Source organism: Salmo salar, chromosome 25, assembly GCF_965601325.2.
Source record: "Salmo salar chromosome 25, fSalSal1, whole genome shotgun sequence".
Taxonomy (NCBI): Eukaryota; Metazoa; Chordata; class Actinopteri; order Salmoniformes; family Salmonidae; genus Salmo; species Salmo salar.
The window spans coordinates 40,477,927-40,500,622 of record NC_138315.1 but is presented as its reverse complement, the minus strand read 5'-3'; the positions used below and the strand labels follow the sequence as shown (position 1 = coordinate 40,500,622).

The following is a 22,696-nucleotide window of genomic DNA, read 5'->3' as shown; positions in this document are numbered from 1 at the left end:
CAGTTTTGCAACTAGTCTCATGTATGCGCCAGTTCCATAAAGTCCACTTCACTTTCATGTGCATATGACGTGTGGCAGCCGTAGCCTGCCGGCCGTAGCCCGCCAGCCGTAACCCGCCAGCCGTAGCCCGCCAGCCGTACCCCGCCAGCCGTAGCCCGCCAGCCGTACCCCGCCAGCCGTAGCCCGTCGGCCGTAGCCCGCCAGCCGTAGCCCGCCAGCCGTACCCCCTTCCAGACACCACTCACCTGCTTCTCTCCGTCCCTCTTCTTGCATCCGTTTTTACAATGTCATTTAGCCGTGACAGCCAGGGGCGATGCAGAACCTGGTCAGTCTTCTGTTCTTACATTTGATACATTGGAGCAGCGTGCAGAGCGAGAAAAGTTGATACCAGGGATGAAAGTATACAATGTATAACCAAGAATACACTGTACTCAGTACAGGCCAGTCTGATAGGCTTTGGAAATTCACCGTCACGCAGAGAGGAAACCCTGTTTACAAGAGGCATGTCTGCAGCTTTACAGGAAAGAAACGGCTCGTCTCTATCTCAAACGGTTAAAAATATGACCCATATTACCAGAAATACCTTTTGTTCTTTCTGCACGATGTCGCGCGCATTTGATTTCATTTCACAAACCAGGGGGCCTTTTTTAAACTAAATCCGGACACTAATTATTGGTTTGATAACAAACAACTTTGTTCAGTCATGTTACCTAGCTAGCTAACAACCTGGTAACCTGACAGTAGGTCTATGAAAATGTGCTACTCATGAGATGTATCAAAGGTAGGATTCATATAGGCCTAATGGAAACCTAAAGTATAAAAAAATACTATTTTTGGTGCTCCTTACATTCTGTTTGGTGCCTAACGCTTTTAAAGTTGGGAACAGTGTGTATGTGTTTGGGAGAAAGAGAGGGAGAGTCTGTCTTTATGAGGGAGAGTGTGTGTCTTAACTGAACAGTAAAGGTGGTTTCATGCAGTGTTTTCTCCTTATTGACACAATGACAAGCAGATCATTATGCACATATATTTCTTCGCTCCCTCCCTATCTTTATCTTAGACCGGAGACGTTTGTCTTTCAAAATATTCAAATTAGAGGGCAGAAAAACAGGAAAATATTTGCATATATTTGCTTTGCCCCCCCCCCCCCCCAAAAAAAAATATCCAACCACACCAGGAGTGAGAGAACAACGGAGTGTGTGTGTGTGTGTGTGTGTGTTTTTAATCTCTTATGGGGCTAGCTCTAGAGACAAACATTGGAAAACATGGGGGAAGAGGGAGGCACAATAAACAGACTGAAAGAGAGTGAATGAATGAGTGAAGGGGGAGAGAGAGAATGAAAGTGTCAGAATGGTGGCGTGTGATCTGTGCAGCGTGGAGAATCGGTCCTCGGTTTGCTTTGTGTCTCTCCACCCAGCACAGAGACACACAGAACCAGGAAAGTAGGTCGAGGATGAAAGGAGAGAAAAAGAGAGATAGAGAAAGAAAAGAACAAATAAAAGAGGCAGAGAGAACTTCTGGAAGTGTAAATGTTTGATTGTTTATTTCACTTTTGTTTATCTAGTTCACTTGCTTTGGCAATGTAAACATATGTTTCCCATGCCAATAAAGCCCTTAAATTGAAATTGAATTGAGAGGGAGAAAAAAGGGAGATCGTGACAGACAGACTGATGATGGAGGGATGGAGAGTGTGACCGAGAGAGGGGGGAGGGAGACAGTGAGACAGAAAATACAAGAAGCTAAAGGGAGGGGGAGAGACTTCTTATGCCATCACTGAACCCCTTCATCCCCCTCAGAAAATAACCCTGATTATCACACCCACCTGTGCCTCTGACAGACAAGTAAATGGTGATTGGTGATCTGACGTCCGCACAGAGACGGAACGGACCGACTGACGTGTGTGTGTGTGTGTATAGAAAGGCCTAGTAGAGATAGAGAAGAGTATTGTGTGTGAGTTTAGATCCTAAGACTCTCAGACATCAGATTCGGTACCAGTAGTGCTGAATGGACCTGAATGCTATCAGCTCCCCTTGCTATCTGCTAGCTAGGCTAGTGCATAACACTCAAATATAAGGCTACATGGCAATCCCATCTGTTTATACCAGGGGTTTTCAACCAGTCCTTGTCCAGGGAGCCCTTCCCAGGCAAACCGGCAACCCAGGGACCCCCATCACAGGTCACGTCTTGTCATCAGGTGAATGATAATGGCAAGAAGAAGTAATCAACATTTCAAAACACATTTTTGCAAAGAGCAGCTGTTTAGCTGGTTAAACAAAAGTTAGCCATGTGTTGGCAAAAATTAATGTCCAAGTCACAAGAAAGCTTTCGAGCAGCCACTTGTCTCGCTGGTAGCCTATTCGCAGGTGCTTTTCAAAGTCTATGGGGCATTTCCATGATAATGGAATAACACTAAGACTCAGATTTTTTATTTAAACAAAATGTATACCAAACAAAAACCATTGATTTCAAACCCTAGAACTCTATGCACAAGGACTGCTTTTAAAAGGTCCAATGCAGCCAATTTAATCTCAACATCAAATCATTTCTGGGTAACAATTAAGTAACTTAATGTAATTGTTTACAATTAAAATGGTCAAAAAGAAACAAAAATCGCTTTTTAGCAAAGAGTAATTTCTCAAGCAAGAATTTAGATAAAACTGTCTAGGAGAGGGGACACCTGAAAACTAGCGGATATTGGCAGAGAGGCTTGGAACCCTTTCTTACTGGTCTATTAACTCATTTATTGCCAGGTGATGTCACCAAGCAGGTCAAAACTCCATCCCACCACAACAGGCTGAAATTTCAGGCGGTCTTTTCAAACAGCTCTTGCACTAAAAGGGCATTATCATCATTTTTACAATTTCACAGTATCATTCCAACCTCAGTGTTGAAATATATTTAAAATACAGCAAATTATGTTTTTGACTGCACTGGGCCTTTAAAAATTTACACAGAACATTTGACAAAAACAAATTTACATGAAGAACAGCTCAGATACAAAGTTTGATAACAGAATTATGGTAAAATCTCACTCAGTTTTATTCTGTTGACAAACTTTGCATCTGCACAGTATTTCCAATAAATGTCAAAGTAATAATTGTGCATAGAGTTGAATGCTTTTTTAAAACTTTGAATTCAATGGTTTTTGTTTGGCATACATTTCTAGTGAAAATCAGTCACAGCGTAATTCCATTAACGTGGTATGTCAGATGCTCTAGTGAGCGTAATTGGCTACGATGAGTATAATTTTCTCAAAACTAGGAGTTGAGAAATAAAATTGACATCATTAGAAAGAAGGTGTTCTCCTCTTTTCAAATGTTGTTGCTAGCAATATTAATAAAAACATAAAACATTTTTCCCACTTTGTAAAAAATAAATAAAACTATAAATATAGTGCATTCGGAAAGTATTCAGACCCCTTGACTTTTTCCAAATTTTCTTACGTTACAGCCTTATTATAAAATGGATTAAATTAATTGTTTATCCTCATCAATCTACCCACAATACCCCATAATGACAAAGCAAAAACAGGTTTTAGACTTTTTTTGCAAACGTAATAAAAAAAAATGTAAAAAAAACTGAAATACCTTATTTACATAAGCATTCAGACCCTTTTCGATGAGACTCAAAATTGAGCTCAGGTGCATCCTGTTTCCATTGATCATCCTTGAGATGTTTCTACAACTTGATTGAAGTCCACCTGTAGTAAATTAAATTGATTGGACATGATTTGGAAAGGCACACACCTGTCTATATAAGGTCCCACAGTTGACAGTGCATGTCAGAGCAAAAACCAAGCCATGAGGTCGAAGGAATTGTCTGTAGAGCACAGAGACAGGATTGTGTCGGGGTACAGATCTGGGGAAGGATACCAAAAACATTTCTGCTGCATTGAAGGTCCCCAAGAACACAGTGGCCTCCATCATTCTTAAAATGGAAGAAGTTTGGAACCACCAAGACTCTTCCTAGAGCTGGCCGCCCGGCCAAACTGAGCAATGGGGGAGAAGGGCCTTGGTCAGGGAGGTGACCAAGATGATGGTCCCTCTGACAGAGCTCCAGAATTCCTCTGTGGAGATGGAAGAACCTTCCAGAAGGACAACCATCTCTGCAGCACTCGACCAATCAGGCCTTTATGGTAGAGTGGCCAGATGGAAGCCACTCCCTCAGTAAAAGGCACTTGACAGCCAACTTGGAGTTTGCAAAAAGGCACCTAAAGACTCTCAGATCATGAGAATCAAGACTATCTGGTCTGATGAAACCAAGATTCAACACTTTGGCCTGAATGCCAAGCGTCACGTCTGGGGAAACCTGGCACCATCCCTACGGTGAAGCATGGTGGTGGCAACATCATGCGGTGGGGGTGTTTTTCAGCGGCAGGGACTGGGAGACTAGTCAAGATCGAGGCAAAGATGAACGGAGCAAAGAACAGAGAGATCCTTGATGAAAACCTGGTCCAAAGCGCTCAGAACCTCAGACTGGGGCGAAGGTTCACCTTCCAACAGAACAATGACCCTAAGCACACAGCTAAGACAACGCAGGAGTGGCTTCGGGACAAGTCTCTGAATGTCCTTTGAGTGGCCCAGCCAGAGCCCGGACTTGAACCAGATCTAACATCTCTGGAGAGACCTGAAAATAGCTGTGCAGCGACGCTCCCCATCCAACCTGACAGAGCTTGAGCGGATCTGCAGAGAAGAACGGGAAAAACTCCCCAAATACAAGAAGACTCAAGGCTGTAATCGCTGCCTAAGGTGCTTCAACAAAGTACTGTGCAAAGGATCTGAATACTTATGTAAATGTGATTTCAGTTTTTTATTTGTAACAAATTTGCAAAAAGATTCTAAAAACCTGTTTTTGCTTTGTCATTATGGGGTATTGTATGTAGATTGATGAGGGGGAAAAACTAATTTAATCCATTTTAGAATATGGCTGTAAAGTAACAAAATGTGGAAGAAGTCAAAGGGTCTGAATACTTTCCAAATGCACTGTATATATTTTCGAACCCCCTGGGCCCGTGGAACCCTGGTTAAATACCCCTGGTTGAATACCACTGGTTTACACCACTCATTCCCAAACTATTATATGAAAATAGAACATACAAACCGTAGACAAATTGACAAAAAAAAGCGGAATTAATATGAATAGATACAATAAGTCATTATGTTCCCTATGAGTCATAAAAGACAGGCTGGGGAGAGAAATCCCTCCTACTCCATCTTTCTACTTTCCTTTTTTTAACTCCATCTCTCGCTCCGCATTCGTTCAGTAACCCCCTGCTCACTCTGAAGGTGGTGGGCAGGCAGAAGCATGCGTGATGTCCCAATTTACACTGCTATAAATAAATAACCCTAACAGAGAGACAGAGGGAGAGAGTGAGATGAGAGAGACATGAGAGAGAGATGAGAGAGAGATGAGGGAAAGTGAGAGTGAGAAAGTGCTCTTGATCCTAAACCAAGTAATTATCACTAGTCTCATCTTAACCCAGAGGCTTGTTATCAGTCACTAGTCTCATCTTAACCCAGAGGCTTGTTATCAGTCACTAGTCTCATCTTAACCCAGAGGCTTGTTATCAGTCACTAGTCTCATCTTAACCCAGAGGCTTGTTATCAGTCACTAGCCTCATCTTAACCCAGAGGCTTGTTATCAGTCACTAGCCTCATCTTAACCCAGAGGCTTGTTATCAGTCACTAGCCTCATCTTAACCCAGAGGCTTGTTATCAGTCACTAGCCTCATCTTAACCCAGAGGCTTGTTATCAGTCACTAGTCTCATCTTAACCCAGAGGCTTGTTATCAGTCACTAGTCTCATCTTAACCCAGAGGCTTGTTATCAGTCACTAGTCCTCAGGGTGCGTTGAACCCAGAGGCTTGTTATCAGTCACTAGCCTCATCTTAACCCAGAGGCTTGTTATCAGTCACTAGCCTCATCTTAACCCAGAGGCTTGTTATCAGTCACTAGCCTCATCTTAACCCAGAGGCTTGTTATCAGTCACTAGCTCTCAGGGTGCGTTAGACCCAGAGGCTTGTTATCAGTCACTAGCCTCATCTTAACCCAGAGGCTTGTTATCAGTCACTAGCCTCATCTTAACCCAGAGGCTTGTTATCAGTCACTAGCCTCATCTTAACCCAGAGGCTTGTTATCAGTCACTAGTCTCATCTTAACCCAGAGGCTTGTTATCAGTCACTAGTCTCATCTTAACCCAGAGGCTTGTTATCAGTCACTAGTCTCATCTTAACCCAGAGGCTTGTTATCAGTCACTAGTCTCATCTTAACCCAGAGGCTTGTTATCAGTCACTAGCCTCATCTTAACCCAGAGGCTTGTTATCAGTCACTAGCCTCATCTTAACCCAGAGGCTTGTTATCAGTCACTAGCCTCATCTTAACCCAGAGGCTTGTTATCAGTCACTAGCCTCATCTTAACCCAGAGGCTTGTTATCAGTCACTAGCCTCATCTTAACCCAGAGGCTTGTTATCAGTCACTAGCCTCATCTTAACCCAGAGGCTTGTTATCAGTCACTAGCCTCATCTTAACCCAGAGGCTTGTTATCAGTCACTAGCCTCATCTTACCCCAGAGGCTTGTTATCAGTCACTAGCCTCATCTTAACCCAGAGGCTTGTTATCAGTCACTAGCCTCATCTTAACCCAGAGGCTTGTTATCAGTCACTAGCCTCATCTTAACCCAGAGGCTTGTTATCAGTCACTAGCCTCATCTTAACCCAGAGGCTTGTTATCAGTCACTAGCCTCATCTTAACCCAGAGGCTTGTTATCAGTCACTAGTCTCATCTTAACCCAGAGGCTTGTTATCAGTCACTAGTCTCATCTTAACCCAGAGGCTTGTTATCAGTCACTAGTCTCATCTTAACCCAGAGGCTTGTTATCAGTCACTAGTCTCATCTTAACCCAGAGGCTTGTTATCAGTCACTAGCCTCATCTTAACCCAGAGGCTTGTTATCAGTCACTAGCCTCATCTTAACCCAGAGGCTTGTTATCAGTCACTAGTCTCATCTTAACCCAGAGGCTTGTTATCAGTCACTAGTCTCATCTTAACCCAGAGGCTTGTTATCAGTCACTAGCCTCATCTTAACCCAGAGGCTTGTTATCAGTCACTAGCCTCATCTTAACCCAGAGGCTTGTTATCAGTCACTAGTCTCATCTTAACCCAGAGGCTTGTTATCAGTCACTAGTCTCATCTTAACCCAGAGGCTTGTTATCAGTCACTAGTCTCATCTTAACCCAGAGGCTTGTCAGTAGAGCAGTACAACAACAACGTGTCCATGCAGTAAGACCACCCCTCTCTCTCCCACACCACACCCAAACAACTCTGAGGCTAAACTAAATGAAGGGCAACAAAGGAGAAGGCATCATCTGTCTACAGAAGCCTCATCAGAGGATCAGAGCCTCTACCTCCAAGACAAACCTGACATAGAGCCTTGAAAGACCACGTCGACGGGTAACACACAGGTAACACACACACGCACATACAGAAAAATGAGAAATTGTTGTTTTCTTCTGTCTTTGTCTCTGGGTCCATCTGGAAAAACCTCATACTGATGGGTCACTGGGCTTTGATGAGACGAGAGAGAGGGGACACAGTGTTGTGTGTTTGTTCCAAACTGCCAATCTGTGTTCTCTACCTTTTATAATATGGTCTGTCCTCCCTAAAGCCTTTATAATATGGTCTGTCCTCCCTAAAGCCTTTATAATATGGTCTGTCCTCCCTAAAGCCTTTATAATATGGTCTGTCCTCCCTAAAGCCTTTATAATATGGTCTGTCCTCCCTAAAGCCTTTATAATATGGTCTGTCCTCCCTAAAGCCTTTATAATATGGTCTGTCCTCCCTAAAGCCTTTATAATATGGTCTGTCCTCCCTAAAGCCTTTATAATATGGTCTGTCCTCCCTAAAGCCTTTATAATATGGTCTGTCCTCCCTAAAGCCTGTCTAGTCACTGGGAAGTCCCCAATTTTTAACACTCTCCTCACCTTACCTTACTTCCCAGTCCTTGACCCGGCTCATCCTCCTAAACCCTGTCTAACACACAAGCCACACACAAAAACACCCACCCCGCCCATAATCATCTTAAAGGGTAGTACGCATTGGTTTTTACTCACCAAAGTAACAACACAGTGTGGTCAAAGACTTAGTAACTTAGTTATAGGTAACCAGATCGTGACTACAACTACAAACATATTTATGTTTTAGCGGGTTTTTGTTTTTTTACATATATTAATTAACTTATTTCAGGATATCTTCGGAACTACCCACAATGCATGATTTCTCGACGTCATATGGAGAACCGGTGCTACCGAGCTAGTTCCAGCTGGCTAACGTCAGCTACTATCCATGCTAGCATGTAATTACATTCCAAACCAAGTGCTGGCGCTGGTGAGCTACCATGTACATCCACGAAGAAGAAACCATATAACTTCATGCGCGTTTGGTAGTCGAGCGAGCACTGTAGCAGTTTTCTGTTGTTCGTCGTTGGTGCAGTAATACCCACAAGGACGGTGTAACGACTCATTTGTGGCCCAAAAACGAGAAGCTAGCTTTGAGTTTGGACCCGTTTGTATTGGAAGCGAGCGGATTGGGGGATTGAGACAGTGAGCACGTCTACTGTATGTGGTGCTCATTTCAACCCAGAGGACTTCGATGGCTTAGTATGTATAACCAGCGGAATGCAGGATTCGGTACGAGACTGATTGAAACCAGGTGCTGTGCCGAGTGTGAAGCCTGCAACCTGTATTTCCTACTGACCTACCGGTACATCACGAGTGTCAGCAGTGATGGAGGTAAATCGGGTAAATTCTGTGTAGATTTACCTCACTATATCACTATTGGATTAGCTGACTCTCCCTCGGCCGGTGAAACGGCCTCTCCTTGGCTCTTCTGTGACTTTGGTAGTTAACTCAGCTGTCAATCGGTAATTCTCCGCTCTCTCTAATTTCTATCTGCTGGATTTTTGTTGTTGTTTTTGTTGTTGTGTTCTGTTGGTTGGGACCTGTGCTACACTAGTTGTTTCCTTGGCTCACTACTTAGCTATGTTGACCGTGGTGGTTGGCTAACTAGGCTAGTTAGTAGGTTAAAATGAACTTAAAGCCTCCGGAATGGCGCAGCGATGTCCGGGGTAGGGGAGGGTTTGGCCGGCCAGGACGTCCTTGTCTCATTATGCTCTAGCGACTCCTTCTGGTGGGCCATGCACCTGCAAACTGACTTCGGTCATCAGTTGGACGGTGTTTCCTCCGACACATTGGTGCGGCTGACTTCCTGGTTAAGCCAGCAGTGTGTCAAGAAGCAGTGCGGCTTGGCAGGGTTGTGTTTCGGGAGGACGCATGGCTCTCGACCTTCGCCTATCCCGAGTCCGTACGGGAGTTGCAGCGATAAGACAAGACTAACTACCAATTGGATACCACAAAATTGGGGACAAAAAGGGGTAAAAGTAACAACAACTTTAGCTGGCTGGCTAACTGCATATACTCGTAACATTATTTGATAACTATGTATTTCCAAAACTTTGGTTTACTTTAATGTAGCTGTAAGCTAGGTGAAGATTGCAACTGGCTGACTCATGCAGTGCTAACGTAACGTTAGCAGGCTGGTCGGGGTAACGTTAGCAGGCTGGTCGGGCTGTGTGGGACAATAGGGGACTGAGTGAGATTGGAGCCTAGCTTGGCCTCCCAGCTACAATGGAGGGACTAATCGCTCATATCTATGCCTGAAGTAACACACACACACACACACACACACACACACACACACACACACACACACACACACACACACACACACACACACACACACACACACACACACACACACACACACACACACACACACACACACACACACACACACACACAACTGTGCTGTGAGCTCAAAGGTCCTGATGGAAGGCTGTGTAACACAACCTTACACGCTAGAGCAGAGAGAACACGCTAGCCTACAACAGCCATAGCGAAGCACGCTAGCCCTAGAACAGCCATAGAGAACACACAAGCCTAGAACAGGCGCCATAGAGAACACACAAGCCTAGAACAGCCCATAGAGAACACACAGGCCTAGAACAGCCATAGAGAAGCACACAGGCCTAGAACAGCCATAGGAGAACACACAGGCCTAGAACAGCCAGAGAACACACAGGCCTAGAACAGGCCATAGAGAACACACAAGCCTAGAACAGGGCTAACAATACATGTATCAGCCAGGCCACAGGCCACGTAAGAACTGTTATGACAAAAGAAGCATGGACTGAGAGGGCGGGAAACAGAGGCAGTGTGTGCGTGCTTGCCTGTATGCGTGTGTGTTTCTCACCTCCGGTACGGCCCAGGCCGACATGGACAGCGGGGTGCAGGCTGCCCTCATTTTTGAGCAGGTGAGGCAGGTGGTGGTAGATGTTTGGCACCTGGAGAGGCTTCCTACTGGCCAGCTCCTTCAGCAGCTTCTGGGTCTCATCTGATAGAGATACAGGAAGGAATCAGAGTTACAACTGGTAGAATGGTTGAGAAAAGGGGACCATCGCACTCTCCCAGAAGCTTGGCTGTTGTGTTAAACCCACAAATTCAGACAAATAAAAAGGGTAATGGGTCTGCACTCAAAAAGATGGCGCATAAAGCTTACTTCATTTTTAAAATGTTTTATTATTTTCACCGCATTGCGTAAACAGACATTATGGCTTTGCAGCCTTCTTCAGTGTGTAGGTACAATTTTATTCGAATTCAAAAGAGCATTTGTAAAGAACAACTGATGAGTAGCTGGTGCTTCAAAATCAGGGTTGACATTCATCTGCCAATCAGGGATGTGGCTTTTCTGGTCTACCTGTATACAAGTTAGTTACAAAGAAATACAGAATTATAGGGTATGAGAGCGGGCACGAAGGGCAATTCATGAATCAATTGACTTACAGTAACAGTCAAAAGTTTGGACACCTGCTCATTCAAGGGTTTTTCTTTATTTTTACTATTTCTACATTGTAGAATAATAGTGAAGACATCAAAACTATGAAATAACATATATGGAATTATGTAGTAACCCCCCCAAAAAGTTTTAAACAAATTCTTCAAAGTAGCCACCCTTTGCCTTGATGACAGCTTTGCAGACTCTTGGCATTCTCTCAACCAGCTTCACCTGGAATGCTTTTCCAACAGTCTTGACGGAGTTCCCACATATGTTGAGCACTTGTTTGCTGCTTTTCTTTCACTCTGAGGTCCAACTCATCCCAAACCATCTCAATTGGATGGAGGTCGGTTGATTGAAGGCCAGGTCATCTGATGCAGTACTCCATCACTCTCCTTGGTCAAATAGTCCTTACACAACCTGGAGGTGTGTTGGGTCATTGTCCTGTTGAAAAACAAATGATAGTCCCACTAAGCGCAAACCAGATGGGATGGTGCATCTCTGCAGAATGCTGTGGTAGCCATGCTGGTTAAGTGTGCCTTGAATTCTAAATAAATCAGAGACCGCTTTGCTGGTGACAGTGTCACCAGCAAAGCTCCCCCACACCTCCTCCTCCATGCTTCACGGTGGGAACCACACATGCGGAGATCATCCGTTCACCTACTCTGCGTCTCACAAAGACTTGGCGGTTAGAACCGAAAATCTCAAATTTGGACTCATCAGACCAAAGGCCAGATTTCCACCGGGTCTAATGTCCATTGCTCGTGTTTCTTGGCCCAAGCAAGTCTCTTCTTCTTATTGGTGTCCTTTGGTAGTCGTTTCTTTGCAGCAATTCAACCATGAAGGCCTGATTCACGCAGTCTCCTGTGAACAGTTGATGTTGAGATGTGTCTGTTACTTGAACTCTGAAGCATTTATTTGGGCTGCAATTTCTGAGGCTCGTAACTCTAATGAACTTATCGTCTGCAGCAGAGGTACTCTGGGTCTCCCTTTCCTGTGGCGGTGCTCATGAGAGCCAGTTTCATCATAGCACTTGATGGTTTTTGTGACTGCACTTGAAGAAACTTTCAAAGGTCTTGAAATGTTCAGGATTGACTGACCTTCATGTCTTAAAGTAATGATGGAGTGTCATTTATCTTGGCTTATTTGAGCTATTCTTGCCATAATATGGACTTGGTATTTTACCAAATAGGGCTATCTTCTGTATACCACCCCTACCTTGTCACAACACAACTGACTGGCTCAAACGCATTAAGGAGGAAATAAATTCCACAAATTGACAAAGTATACCTGTACATTGAAATTCATTCCAGGTGACTACCTCATGAGTAGGTGTCCAAACTTTTGACTGGTACTGTAGGTGTCTGCTCACTTGGATACATTATATCATTACATGAGATAGCTTACTACAAAGGGTATCAGCCTCAGTTGTTCATAAATATGTGGGACCGACTCAAACGATTTGCAAAATCTGCTATGGACAGTCTTCTTGTTTAACAGTGTAAAATGTGGCCTATAGGAATGAGGTGAAATCTAGTTCTTCGTTTAAACCATGTGGAGATACAGAATTTAATTCATACATGTATATCCACGTCTTCTCTTTGGAGTCATTTGTTGTCGTAATCACCTCCGGTTGAGAATCAGTCATTATAGAATTTGCAGAATGTTTGAGAAAAAACGGAATCATAGAAGCAGAACGAGTAGAACAATTCCATTCAGAGCAAAGTCCCGGGTGGAGGGGAGGAGTAGAGCATGATGTTAATTCAAGTCTAGCATGACTAAAGGCCTGGTTAGGATGGAGATGGTCTGAAGCCTGAGAGCAGCAGTAAGACTAAGGGGGAAGGCACTATTAGATAGGAGGAGAACTGAATGATCCAGTCTATTATCTCTTCTACATTAATGGCAGAGTTCCCAAAGGGGGGATTCAGCTTGAATGGGTCTTTATGTGTGTGTATATTGTGATCGGTAACCTGAGAGGCTAGTAAATGTAGATCCATCCTGGATGTGTGTTGGGCGTGTGTAGATCCATCCTGGGTGTGTGTAGATCCATCCTGGATGGATGTGTGTCGGGCGTGTGTAGATCCATCCTGGATGTGTGTTGGGCGTGTGTAGATCCATCCTGGGTGTGTGTAGATCCATCCTGGATGGATGTGTGTCGGGCGTGTGTAGATCCATCCTGGGTGTGTGTCGGGCGTGTGTAGATCCATCCTGGGTGTGTGTCGGGCGTGTGTAGATCCATCCTGGGTGTGTGTCGGGCGTGTATAGATCCATCCTGGATGGGTGTGTGTCGGGCGTGTGTAGATCCATCCTGGATGGGTGTGTGTCGGGCGTGTGTAGATCCATCCTGGATGGGTGTGTGTCGGGCGTGTGTAGATCCATCCTGGATGGGTGTGTGTCGGGCGTGTGTAGATCCATCCTGGATGGATGTGTGTCGGGCGTGTGTAGATCCATCCTGGATGGATGGGTGTGTGTCGGGCGTGTGTAGATCCATCCTGGATGGATGGGTGTGTGTCGGCTGTGTGTAGATCCATCCTGGATGGGTGTGTGTGTCGGGCGTGTGTAGATCCATCCTGGATGGGTGTGTGTCGGGTGTGTGTCGATCCATCCTGGGTGTGTGTAGATCCATCCTGGGTGTGTGTCGGGTGTGTGTAGATCCATCCTGGGTGTGTGTCGGGTGTGTGTAGATCCATCCTGGATGGATGTGTGTTGGGCGTGTGTAGATCCATCCTGGATGGGTGTGTGTCGGGTGTGTGTAGATCCATCCTGGGTGTGTGTAGATCCATCCTGGGTGTGTGTAGATCCATCCTGGATGGATGTGTGTTGGGCGTGTGTAGATCCATCCTGGATGGGTGTGTGTCGGGTGTGTGTAGATCCATCCTGGGTGTGTGTAGATCCATCCTGGGTGTGTGTCGGGTGTGTGTAGATCCATCCTGGGTGTGTGTAGATCCATCCTGGATGGATGTGTGTTGGGCGTGTGTAGATCCATCCTGGATGGGTGTGTGTCGGGTGTGTGTAGATCCATCCTGGGTGTGTGTAGATCCATCCTGGGTGTGTGTCGGGTGTGTGTAGATCCATCCTGGGTGTGTGTAGATCCATCCTGGATGGATGTGTGTCGGGCGTGTGTAGATCCATCATGGATGGATGGATTTGTCTCTCTGTGTGTGTGTGTGTGTGTGTGTGTGTGTGTGTGTGTGTGTGTGTGTGTGTGTGTGTGTGTGACCTGAGAAGTTGGTGAGAGCATTCTTGCTGCTGTTGGTCTCTGCAATGGCCCGTCTGAATTGCTCCAGGATGTTGTTGAGCTCTGAGGATCGTTGTAGGGTCCGGTGCTCAGCCACACGGAGGCGCTCTTTCAGGGCATGGAACTCCCTCTGGTACGCTACCAACCTCTCTATAGGGATGGAGAGAGAGGGGGGTTAGATCTTCTGCTCATTAGTCCAACACTGTGTCCCAGTGTAGGCTAATAGTCATGTAACACCTTCTAATACAAAATAGAATATGAAGTGCTCTTAGAACCTTCCAAACTGTTCTGTGAGCGGGCAGTACGCTTCTCCCTTAGCAGTGCTTAAAACAACAACCAATACAAGCAATAAACCCTGTGACAAAAGATCGCTCTGAGACCCAATCTGGCTCTGCTTCAGGCAGGCATACTCCATTTTCTAGATTGAAAACACACATAGCTATTGAGTTGTTAAAAGTGTCTGTTGTTATGGATGACTCTGCTCCTAAACCACTTCCCCCTTGAGGATAACATGTTTACAACAAACAAACAAAGAGCTCTCTCCCTCTCTCCCCAGGACTAGAGCAGGTGGGGGAGGGGTGGAGAGGAACCTTGGGTCAATAGAAGAATTGTCATCCTCAGTGCAGTTACAACCACTCCCTCTCTTCTTCTGTCTTTTCTAGTCCCCTTATCGCCTGTTTCCTCTACCTCCTTGTCATCTCTTACACCCTACCTGTCTCTTTCCTCTTCCTCCGGTCACTCATCCTCTCATTCCTTCCTCCCTCTACACACCCCTCCCCCATTCCGTCCCCCCTCCTTTACCTCTTCTCCTCACTGTATTTCCCGTACACTCCTCCCTTCCTCGACCCTTCCTCTAATACTCTCTACATCCCCCTTCTCTCCAGTGCCATCCTGTCATAATTGTCAGTGTGATTCATGTAAAGGTGGTTGATTTATTCATGGTAGGTAGTGATGAGGGTGGGATGGGGCAGGACAGGGTCACTGACAAGCCTCAAACTGTCCTTACACACACACACACACACACACTTGCTTATTATTCTTTCCACCAGCATCCCACTTGACCCAACGCTCTTTCCACCAGCATCCCACTTAACCCAATGCTCTTTCCACCAGCATCCCACTTGACCCAACGCTCTTTCCACCAGCATCCCACTTAACCCAACGCTCTTTCCACCAGCATCCCACTTGACCCAACGCTCTTTCCACCAGCATCCCACTTGACCCAACGCTCTTTCCACCAGCATCCCACTTGACCCAACGCTCTTTCCACCAGCATCCCACTTAGACCCAACGCTCTTTCCACCAGCATCCCACTTGACCCAGCGCTCTTTCCACCAGCATCCCACTTGACCCAGCGCTCTTTCCACCAGCATCCCACTTGACCCAGCGCTCTTTCCACCAGCATCCCACTTGACCCAGCGCTCTTTCCACCAGCATCCCACTTGACCCAGCGCTCTTTCCACCAGCATCCCACTTGACCCAACGCTCTTTCCACCAGCATCCCACTTGACCCAACGCTCTTTCCACCAGCATCCCACTTGACCCAACGCTCTTTCCACCAGCATCCCACTTGACCCAACGCTCTTTCCACCAGCATCCCACTTGACCCAACGCTCTTTCCACCAGCATCCCACTTGACCCAACGCTCTTTCCACCAGCATCCCACTTGACCCAACGCTCTTTCCACCAGCATCCCACTTGACCCAACGCTCTTTCCACCAGCATCCCACTTGACCCAACGCTCTTTCCACCAGCATCCCACTTGACCCAACGCTCTTTCCACCAGCATCCCACTTAACCCAACGCTCTTTCCACCAGCATCCCACTTAACCCAACGCTCTTTCCACCAGCATCCCACTTAACCCAGCGCTCTTTCCACCAGCATCCCACTTAACCCAGCGCTCTTTCCACCAGCATCCCACTTGACCCAGCGCTCTTTCCACCAGCATCCCACTTGACCCAGCGCTCTTTCCACCAGCATCCCACTTGACCCAGCGCTCTTTCCACCAGCATCCCACTTGACCCAACGCTCTTTCCACCAGCATCCCACTTGACCCAACGCTCTTTCCACCAGCATCCCACTTGACCCAATGCTCTTTCCACCAGCATCCCACTTAACCCAACGCTCTTTCCACCAGAATAGAGTCACACAATAATAACATTGCAGCACAACACACCGACTAATGACATTGTTCGCTTGCATGCTGTGTGTGTCGTTTCACACCCATACTCAACCCACGATATCCAGTCTCACACCCATACTCAACCCACGATATCCAGTCTCACACCCATACTCAACCCACAATATCCAGTCTCACACCCATATTCAACCCACAATATCCAGTCTCACACCCATACTCAACCCACAATATCCAGTCTCACACCCATACTCAACCCACAATATCCAGTCTCACAATATCCAGTCTCACACCCATACTCAACCCACAATATCCAGTCTCACACCCATACTCAGCCCACAATATCCAGTCTCACACCCATACTCAACCCACAATATCCAGTCTCACACCCATACTCAACCCACAATATCCAGTCTCACACCCATATTCAACCCACAATATCCAGTCTCACACCCAAACTCAGCCCACAATATCCAGTTTCACACCCATACTCAACCCACGATATCCAGTCTCACACCTATACTCAACCCACAATATCCAGTCTCACACCCATATTCAACCCACAATATCCAGTCTCACACCCAAACTCAACCCACGATATCCAGTCTCACACCCATACTCAGCCCACAATATCCAGTCTCACACCCATACTCAGCCCACGATATCCAGTCTCACACCCATACTCAGCCCACAATATCCAGTCTCACACCCATACTCAACCCACGATATCCAGTCTCACACCCATACTCAGCCCACAATATCCAGTCTCACACCCATACTCAACCCACGATATCCAGTCTCACAATATCCAGTCTCACACCCATACTCAACCCACAATATCCAGTCTCACACCAATGCTCAGCCCACAATATCCAGTCTCACACCCATACTCAACCCACAATATCCAGTCTCACACCCATACTCAACCCACAATATCCAGTCTCACACCCATATTCAACCCACAATATCCAGTCTCACACCCAAACTCAACCCACGATATCCAGTCTCACACCCATACTCAGCCCACAATATCCAGTCTCACACCCATACTCAGCCCACGATATCCAGTCTCACACCCATACTCAGCCCACAATATCCAGTCTCACACCCATACTCAACCCACGATATCCAGTCTCACACCCATACTCAGCCCACAATATCCAGTCTCACACCCATACTCAACCCACGATATCCAGTCTCACAATATCCAGTCTCACACCCATACTCAACCCACAATATCCAGTCTCACACCAATGCTCAGCCCACAATATCCAGTCTCACACCCATACTCAACCCACAATATCCAGTCTCACACCCATACTCAACCCACAATATCCAGTCTCACACCCATATTCAACCCACAATATCCAGTCTCACACCCAAACTCAGCCCACAATATCCAGTTTCACACCCATACTCAACCCACGATATCCAGTCTCACAATATCCAGTCTCACACCCATACTCAACCCACAATATCCAGTCTCACACCCATATTCAACCCACAATATCCAGTCTCACACCCAAACTCAACCCACAATATCCAGTCTCACACCCATACTCAACCCACGATATCCAGTCTCACACCCATACTCAACCCACAATATCCAGTCTCACACCCATACTCAACCCACAATATCCAGTCTCACACCCATACTCAACCCACAATATCCAGTCTCACACCCATACTCAACCCACAATATCCCCTCCCACACTAACACTCAGTCACCGATTCATGCAGCTGACCGTGTGATCATGACTGTTAATAAGGGACAGTATTAGTGTGTATGTGTTGCAATATTTATGTGGATGTGGGTGGCTGAGTTAACTTCCTACTGAAATGTTCTCTTTTACCCTCTACCCCCTTCTCTCTCGCCCTCTCCATCCTCCCTCTTTCTTTTAGCGTCCTCTGGAGAACCAGGCATCTCTGCAAAAGGCAATACCCTGTATAGGGGTAGGGGACTGGAACAATTCCCATACAACATGTTAAGACGGGCACAATCAAAATAAATCAAGACATTCATTAGAGGTTTGTTTGCTGTGTCATACCCAATTAGAGTGAAAATGGAGAATGTGTGTGTGATGCTGAGAGCATGTGTGGAGAGAGAAATAAAGAGAGAGGATAGAATGATTGGCAGAACAGAACAGAGAAGAGCAGTCACATCAAATTGTCTCAAAGCCACTAATCCCCAGGGGTCTCATTTATTAACTGTGCGAACAAACAAAATATGCCCCAAAACATAGTTGAATTTGGAAGTTTACATACACTTAGGTTGGAGTCATTAGAACTCGTTTTTCAACCACTCCACAAATTTCTTGTTAACAAACTATAGTTTTGGCAAGTCGGATAGGACATCTACTTTGTGAATGACAAGTCATTTTTCCAACAATTGTTTACAGACAGATTATTTCACTTATAATTCACTGTATCACAATTCCAGTGGGTCAGAAGTTTACATACACTAAGTTGACTGTGCATTTAAACAGCTTGGAAAATTCCAGAAAATGATGTATACCTGTGGATGTATTTCAAGGCCTACCTTCAAACTCAGTGCCTCTTTGATGACATCATGGGAAAATCAAAAGAAAATCAGCCAAGACCTCAGAAAAAAAATTGTAGGCCTCCACAAGTCTGGTTGATCCTTGGGAGCATTTTACAAACGTCTGAGAGTACCACATTCATCTGTACAAACAATAGTACGCAAGTATAAACACCATGGGACCATGCAGCCATCATACCGCTCAGGAAGGAGACGCGTTCTGTCTCCTGGAGATGAACGTACTTTGGTGCGAAAAGTGCAAATCAATCCCAGAACAACAGCAAAGGACCTTGTGAAGATGCTGGAGGAAACAGGTACAAAAGTATCTATATCCACAGTAAAACGAGTCCTATATCAACATAACCTGAAAGGCCGCTCAGCAAGGAAGAAGCCACTGCTCCAAAACCGCCATAAAAAAGCCAGAATATGGTTTGCAACTACACATGGCGACAAATATCGTACTTTTTGGAGAAATGTCCTCTTGTCTGATGAAACAAAAATAGAACTGTTTGGCCATAATGACCATTGTTATGTTTGGAGGAAAAAGGGGGAGGCTTACAAGCCGAAGAACACCAATCCAACCGTGAAGGACGGTGGTGGCAGCATCAAGTTGTGGGGGAGCTTTGCTGCAGGAGGGACTGGTGCACTTCACAAAATAGATGGCATCATGAGAGAGCAAAATTATGTGGATATATTGAAGCAACATCTCAAGACATCAGTCAGGAAGTTAAAGCTTGGTCGCAAATGGGTCTTCCAAATGGACAATGACCCCAAGCATATTTCCAAAGTTGTGGCAAAATGGTTTAAGAACAACAAAGTCAAGGTATTGGAGTGGCCATCACAAAGCCCTGACCTCAATCCCATACAACATTTGTGGGCAGAACTGAAAAAGCTTGTGCGAGCAAGGAGGCCTACAAACCTGACTCAGTTACACCAGCTCTGTCAGGAGGAATGGGCCAAAATTCACACAACTTATTGTGGGAAGCTTGTGGAAGTCTACCCAAAACGTTTGACCCAAGTTAAACAATTTAAAGGCAGATGCTACCAAATACTAATTGAGTGTATGTAAACTTCTGACCCACTGGGAATGTGATGAAAGAAATAAAAGCTGAAATAAATCCTTCTCTCTACTATTATTCTGACATTTCACATTCTTAAAATAAAGTGGTGATCCTAATTGACCTAAGATAGGAGAATTTTTACTTGGATTAAATGTCAGGAATAGTGAAAAAGCGTGAATGTATTTGGCTAAGGTGTATGTAAACTTCCGACTTCAACTGTACCTTTGTTTTCATGCAGAAATTGGCATTTATGAAAACTGAACTTGACATGAGAATGTGCTTATCCTCCCCAAACTTTAGACCACGAGGATCAGTTTCTAGTGGCTGAAGTCTTGCATAGCAAGAAAGTAACAGTAGACTAGTAGTAGCCTTGTGCAGGAATATGTCCCTCTTATTCATAACAAAAGAACAGGTAGCTAAATATAACAAGATGCACTCATTTGCTGTTAGTGAGAAGAGCAAGAATCTAATTTATATTTTAATTTAAAAAAAAAAATAGGCATGTTTACTCTTATCCATGTTATTTCCATCACCATTGGAGAATAAATTCCTCACCTTTTCTGACTGTGATGGTTTTCTACTTGTGAAATAGCCTATAGGCCTACATGTTAGGATAGGCTACCATTCCTCCCATCTCTCATTTGATTGGAGCCACTTTGCAGGAGTAAATAGATAAGCTGTTTCAAGCAGCCTATTTTGTTCTGTGTGATCCGATCCGAAGTGCAGTTTAATAGTAGAACAGATGGTTCACTTTTTGTAAACTATGTAATTTCAAATTTCTCAAGTAGACAATATTTCATATATAAACATCATCTATATACCATAACCATTGCAGAATAAATGACTCACCTTTTCTGGCCATGATCAGTTCATATTCCCTAAGTAGCCATATAACAAATGAACATGCGCATCTCTGATTTAGCTGGACCTATTAAGTTACTAGAATGTCTACTTTTAGCTCTATGCAGACGACAGGGGGTGCGGTTTATAACAGAGTAGAATTTAACAGGTGAACAGACAGTTGATCTGTTGCATTGTAGTGTGTAGGGCACCACTGAAAGAAGTAAACTACAGTACAGAGTAGACAATGTCTCACTGGAAAAATTGAATGCAAAACATTATTGCATTCAAACGATCTGTTTCCAGGTCCACAATGATTTGCAATTGTGTTTGTCTTTCATAAATGGTCAGATACTGGAAAAGAAAACATTCTGCCAACACCTCAAAAAGACATTTGATCAAGGTGAACTTGCTATTTCCTTTCGATACGGTCTTTGCCTAATTTCAGTACTTCCAAAGTATACAGCAAATAAGGACGTTATTGCGGAGTTATAATGATCGTTCACGCCCCCACCATTTTACCAAAGGTCTGATTTATAACGGGAAACATCTTCATGTTTGGTGTGCCCAGCCCTAGTTGGTGTAATGTTCTCTCATGTCATCATGCCAAACCCCACTGCCCTTTCAAGGCTGGCACACACACACACACACACCTCCTCCTCAGCATCCCTGTCTGTCCCTGCTCCTTCTCCTCATCCTGCTCTCTCTGTCCCTGTCCTTACTCTATCTGCAGTGCATTTAGAAAGTATTCAAACCCCTTTGCTTTTTCTACATTTTGTTATGTTACAGCCTTATTCTAAAAATGTTTTTAATTGTTTTCCCCCTCAATCTACACACAATACCCCATAATGACAAAGCAAAAACATTTATTTTTTGCAAATGTATTAAAAATAAAAAACTGAAATATTACATTTACGTAAGTATTCAGACCCTTTACTCAGTACTTTGTTGAATCACCTTTGGCAGCGATTAAAGTCTAGCGTCTGCTTGGGTATGACGCTATAAGTCTGGCACACCTGTATTTGGGGAGATTCTCCCATTCTTCTCTGCAGATCCTCTCAAGCTCTGTCAGGTTGGATGGGGCACGTCGCTGCACAGCGATTTTCAGGTCTCTCCAGAGTTGTTCAATCATGTTCAAGTCCAGGCTCCGGCTGGGCCACTCAAGGACATTCAGAGACTTGTCCTGAAGCCACTACTGCATAACATTGGCTGTGTGTCCTGTTGGAAGGTGAACCTTCGCCCCTGAGGTCCTGAGCGTTCTGGAGCAGTTTTTCTTCAATGATCTCTCTGTACTTTCCTCCGTGTCTCTCTTTCTTTCTCCTCTCTACTCCTCCCTCTTTTGATAAACAAGCAGTCATTTTGTTGTTAGTCCTCTAGCGACCGTATTAAGTTTCTAATCAATAACCTTTACCGTGTGTGTATCCTGTGTTATCATTTAGTTAGTAAATAAACAATTAAATCAACGTGTGGTACAGAATGATCAGTAAAGCTGGGCTTTGTGCAGATGCAAGGAGTATGCGACATTCAGAATTGAGACTGATATGCAGTAATGATAAATAAATGACTTATCAATAGATATCAGTAATGATAAATAAATGACTTATCAATAGATATCAGTAATGATAAATAAATGACTGTTATCAATAGATATCTTATATCATCTAGAGTTTAATTCAGGAGATGGTAACTCGTTAAACGTATTCCGTGGTGTCCCAAATCCTAATAGTTAATTGTTACATGATTAATTTAATAGAGTAACAATTAAACATAGTTAGTTGATTCGATACATAAGTCATCAGATTAATGAAAGTCACATCATGACACCTGTCTCGGAGCTCTATGTACAAATTCCTCCGACCTCATGGCTTGATTTTTGCTCTGACATGCACTGTCAACTGTGGGACCTTATGTAGACACGCGTGTGCCTTTCCAAATCATGTCCAATCAATAGAATTTACCACAGGTTGTCACGCATTCCCCCGGTGCTGCTGCTCATT

At 44.8% G+C, this 22,696-nt stretch overlaps 1 protein-coding gene across 2 annotated transcripts in view; it reads right to left on the bottom strand.

Moving 5' to 3' along the window:
• Positions 1-22,696, bottom strand: part of LOC106586781 (alpha-1,3-mannosyl-glycoprotein 4-beta-N-acetylglucosaminyltransferase A) — a 71,983-nt gene that overhangs the window by 28,532 nt on the left and 20,755 nt on the right. The window contains exons 3-4 of one of the 2 annotated variants that reach the window (XM_014174400.3): positions 14,104-14,271; positions 10,302-10,442 (exon numbers count right to left, since the gene is read on the bottom strand). In XM_014174400.3, the coding sequence (XP_014029875.1) occupies positions 10,302-10,442; positions 14,104-14,271 (309 nt within the window). Of the gene's footprint in view, positions 1-245; positions 1,109-10,301; positions 10,443-14,103; positions 14,272-22,696 lie in introns of those variants that run through there. The other variant, XM_045707864.2, reaches the window with a different exon arrangement.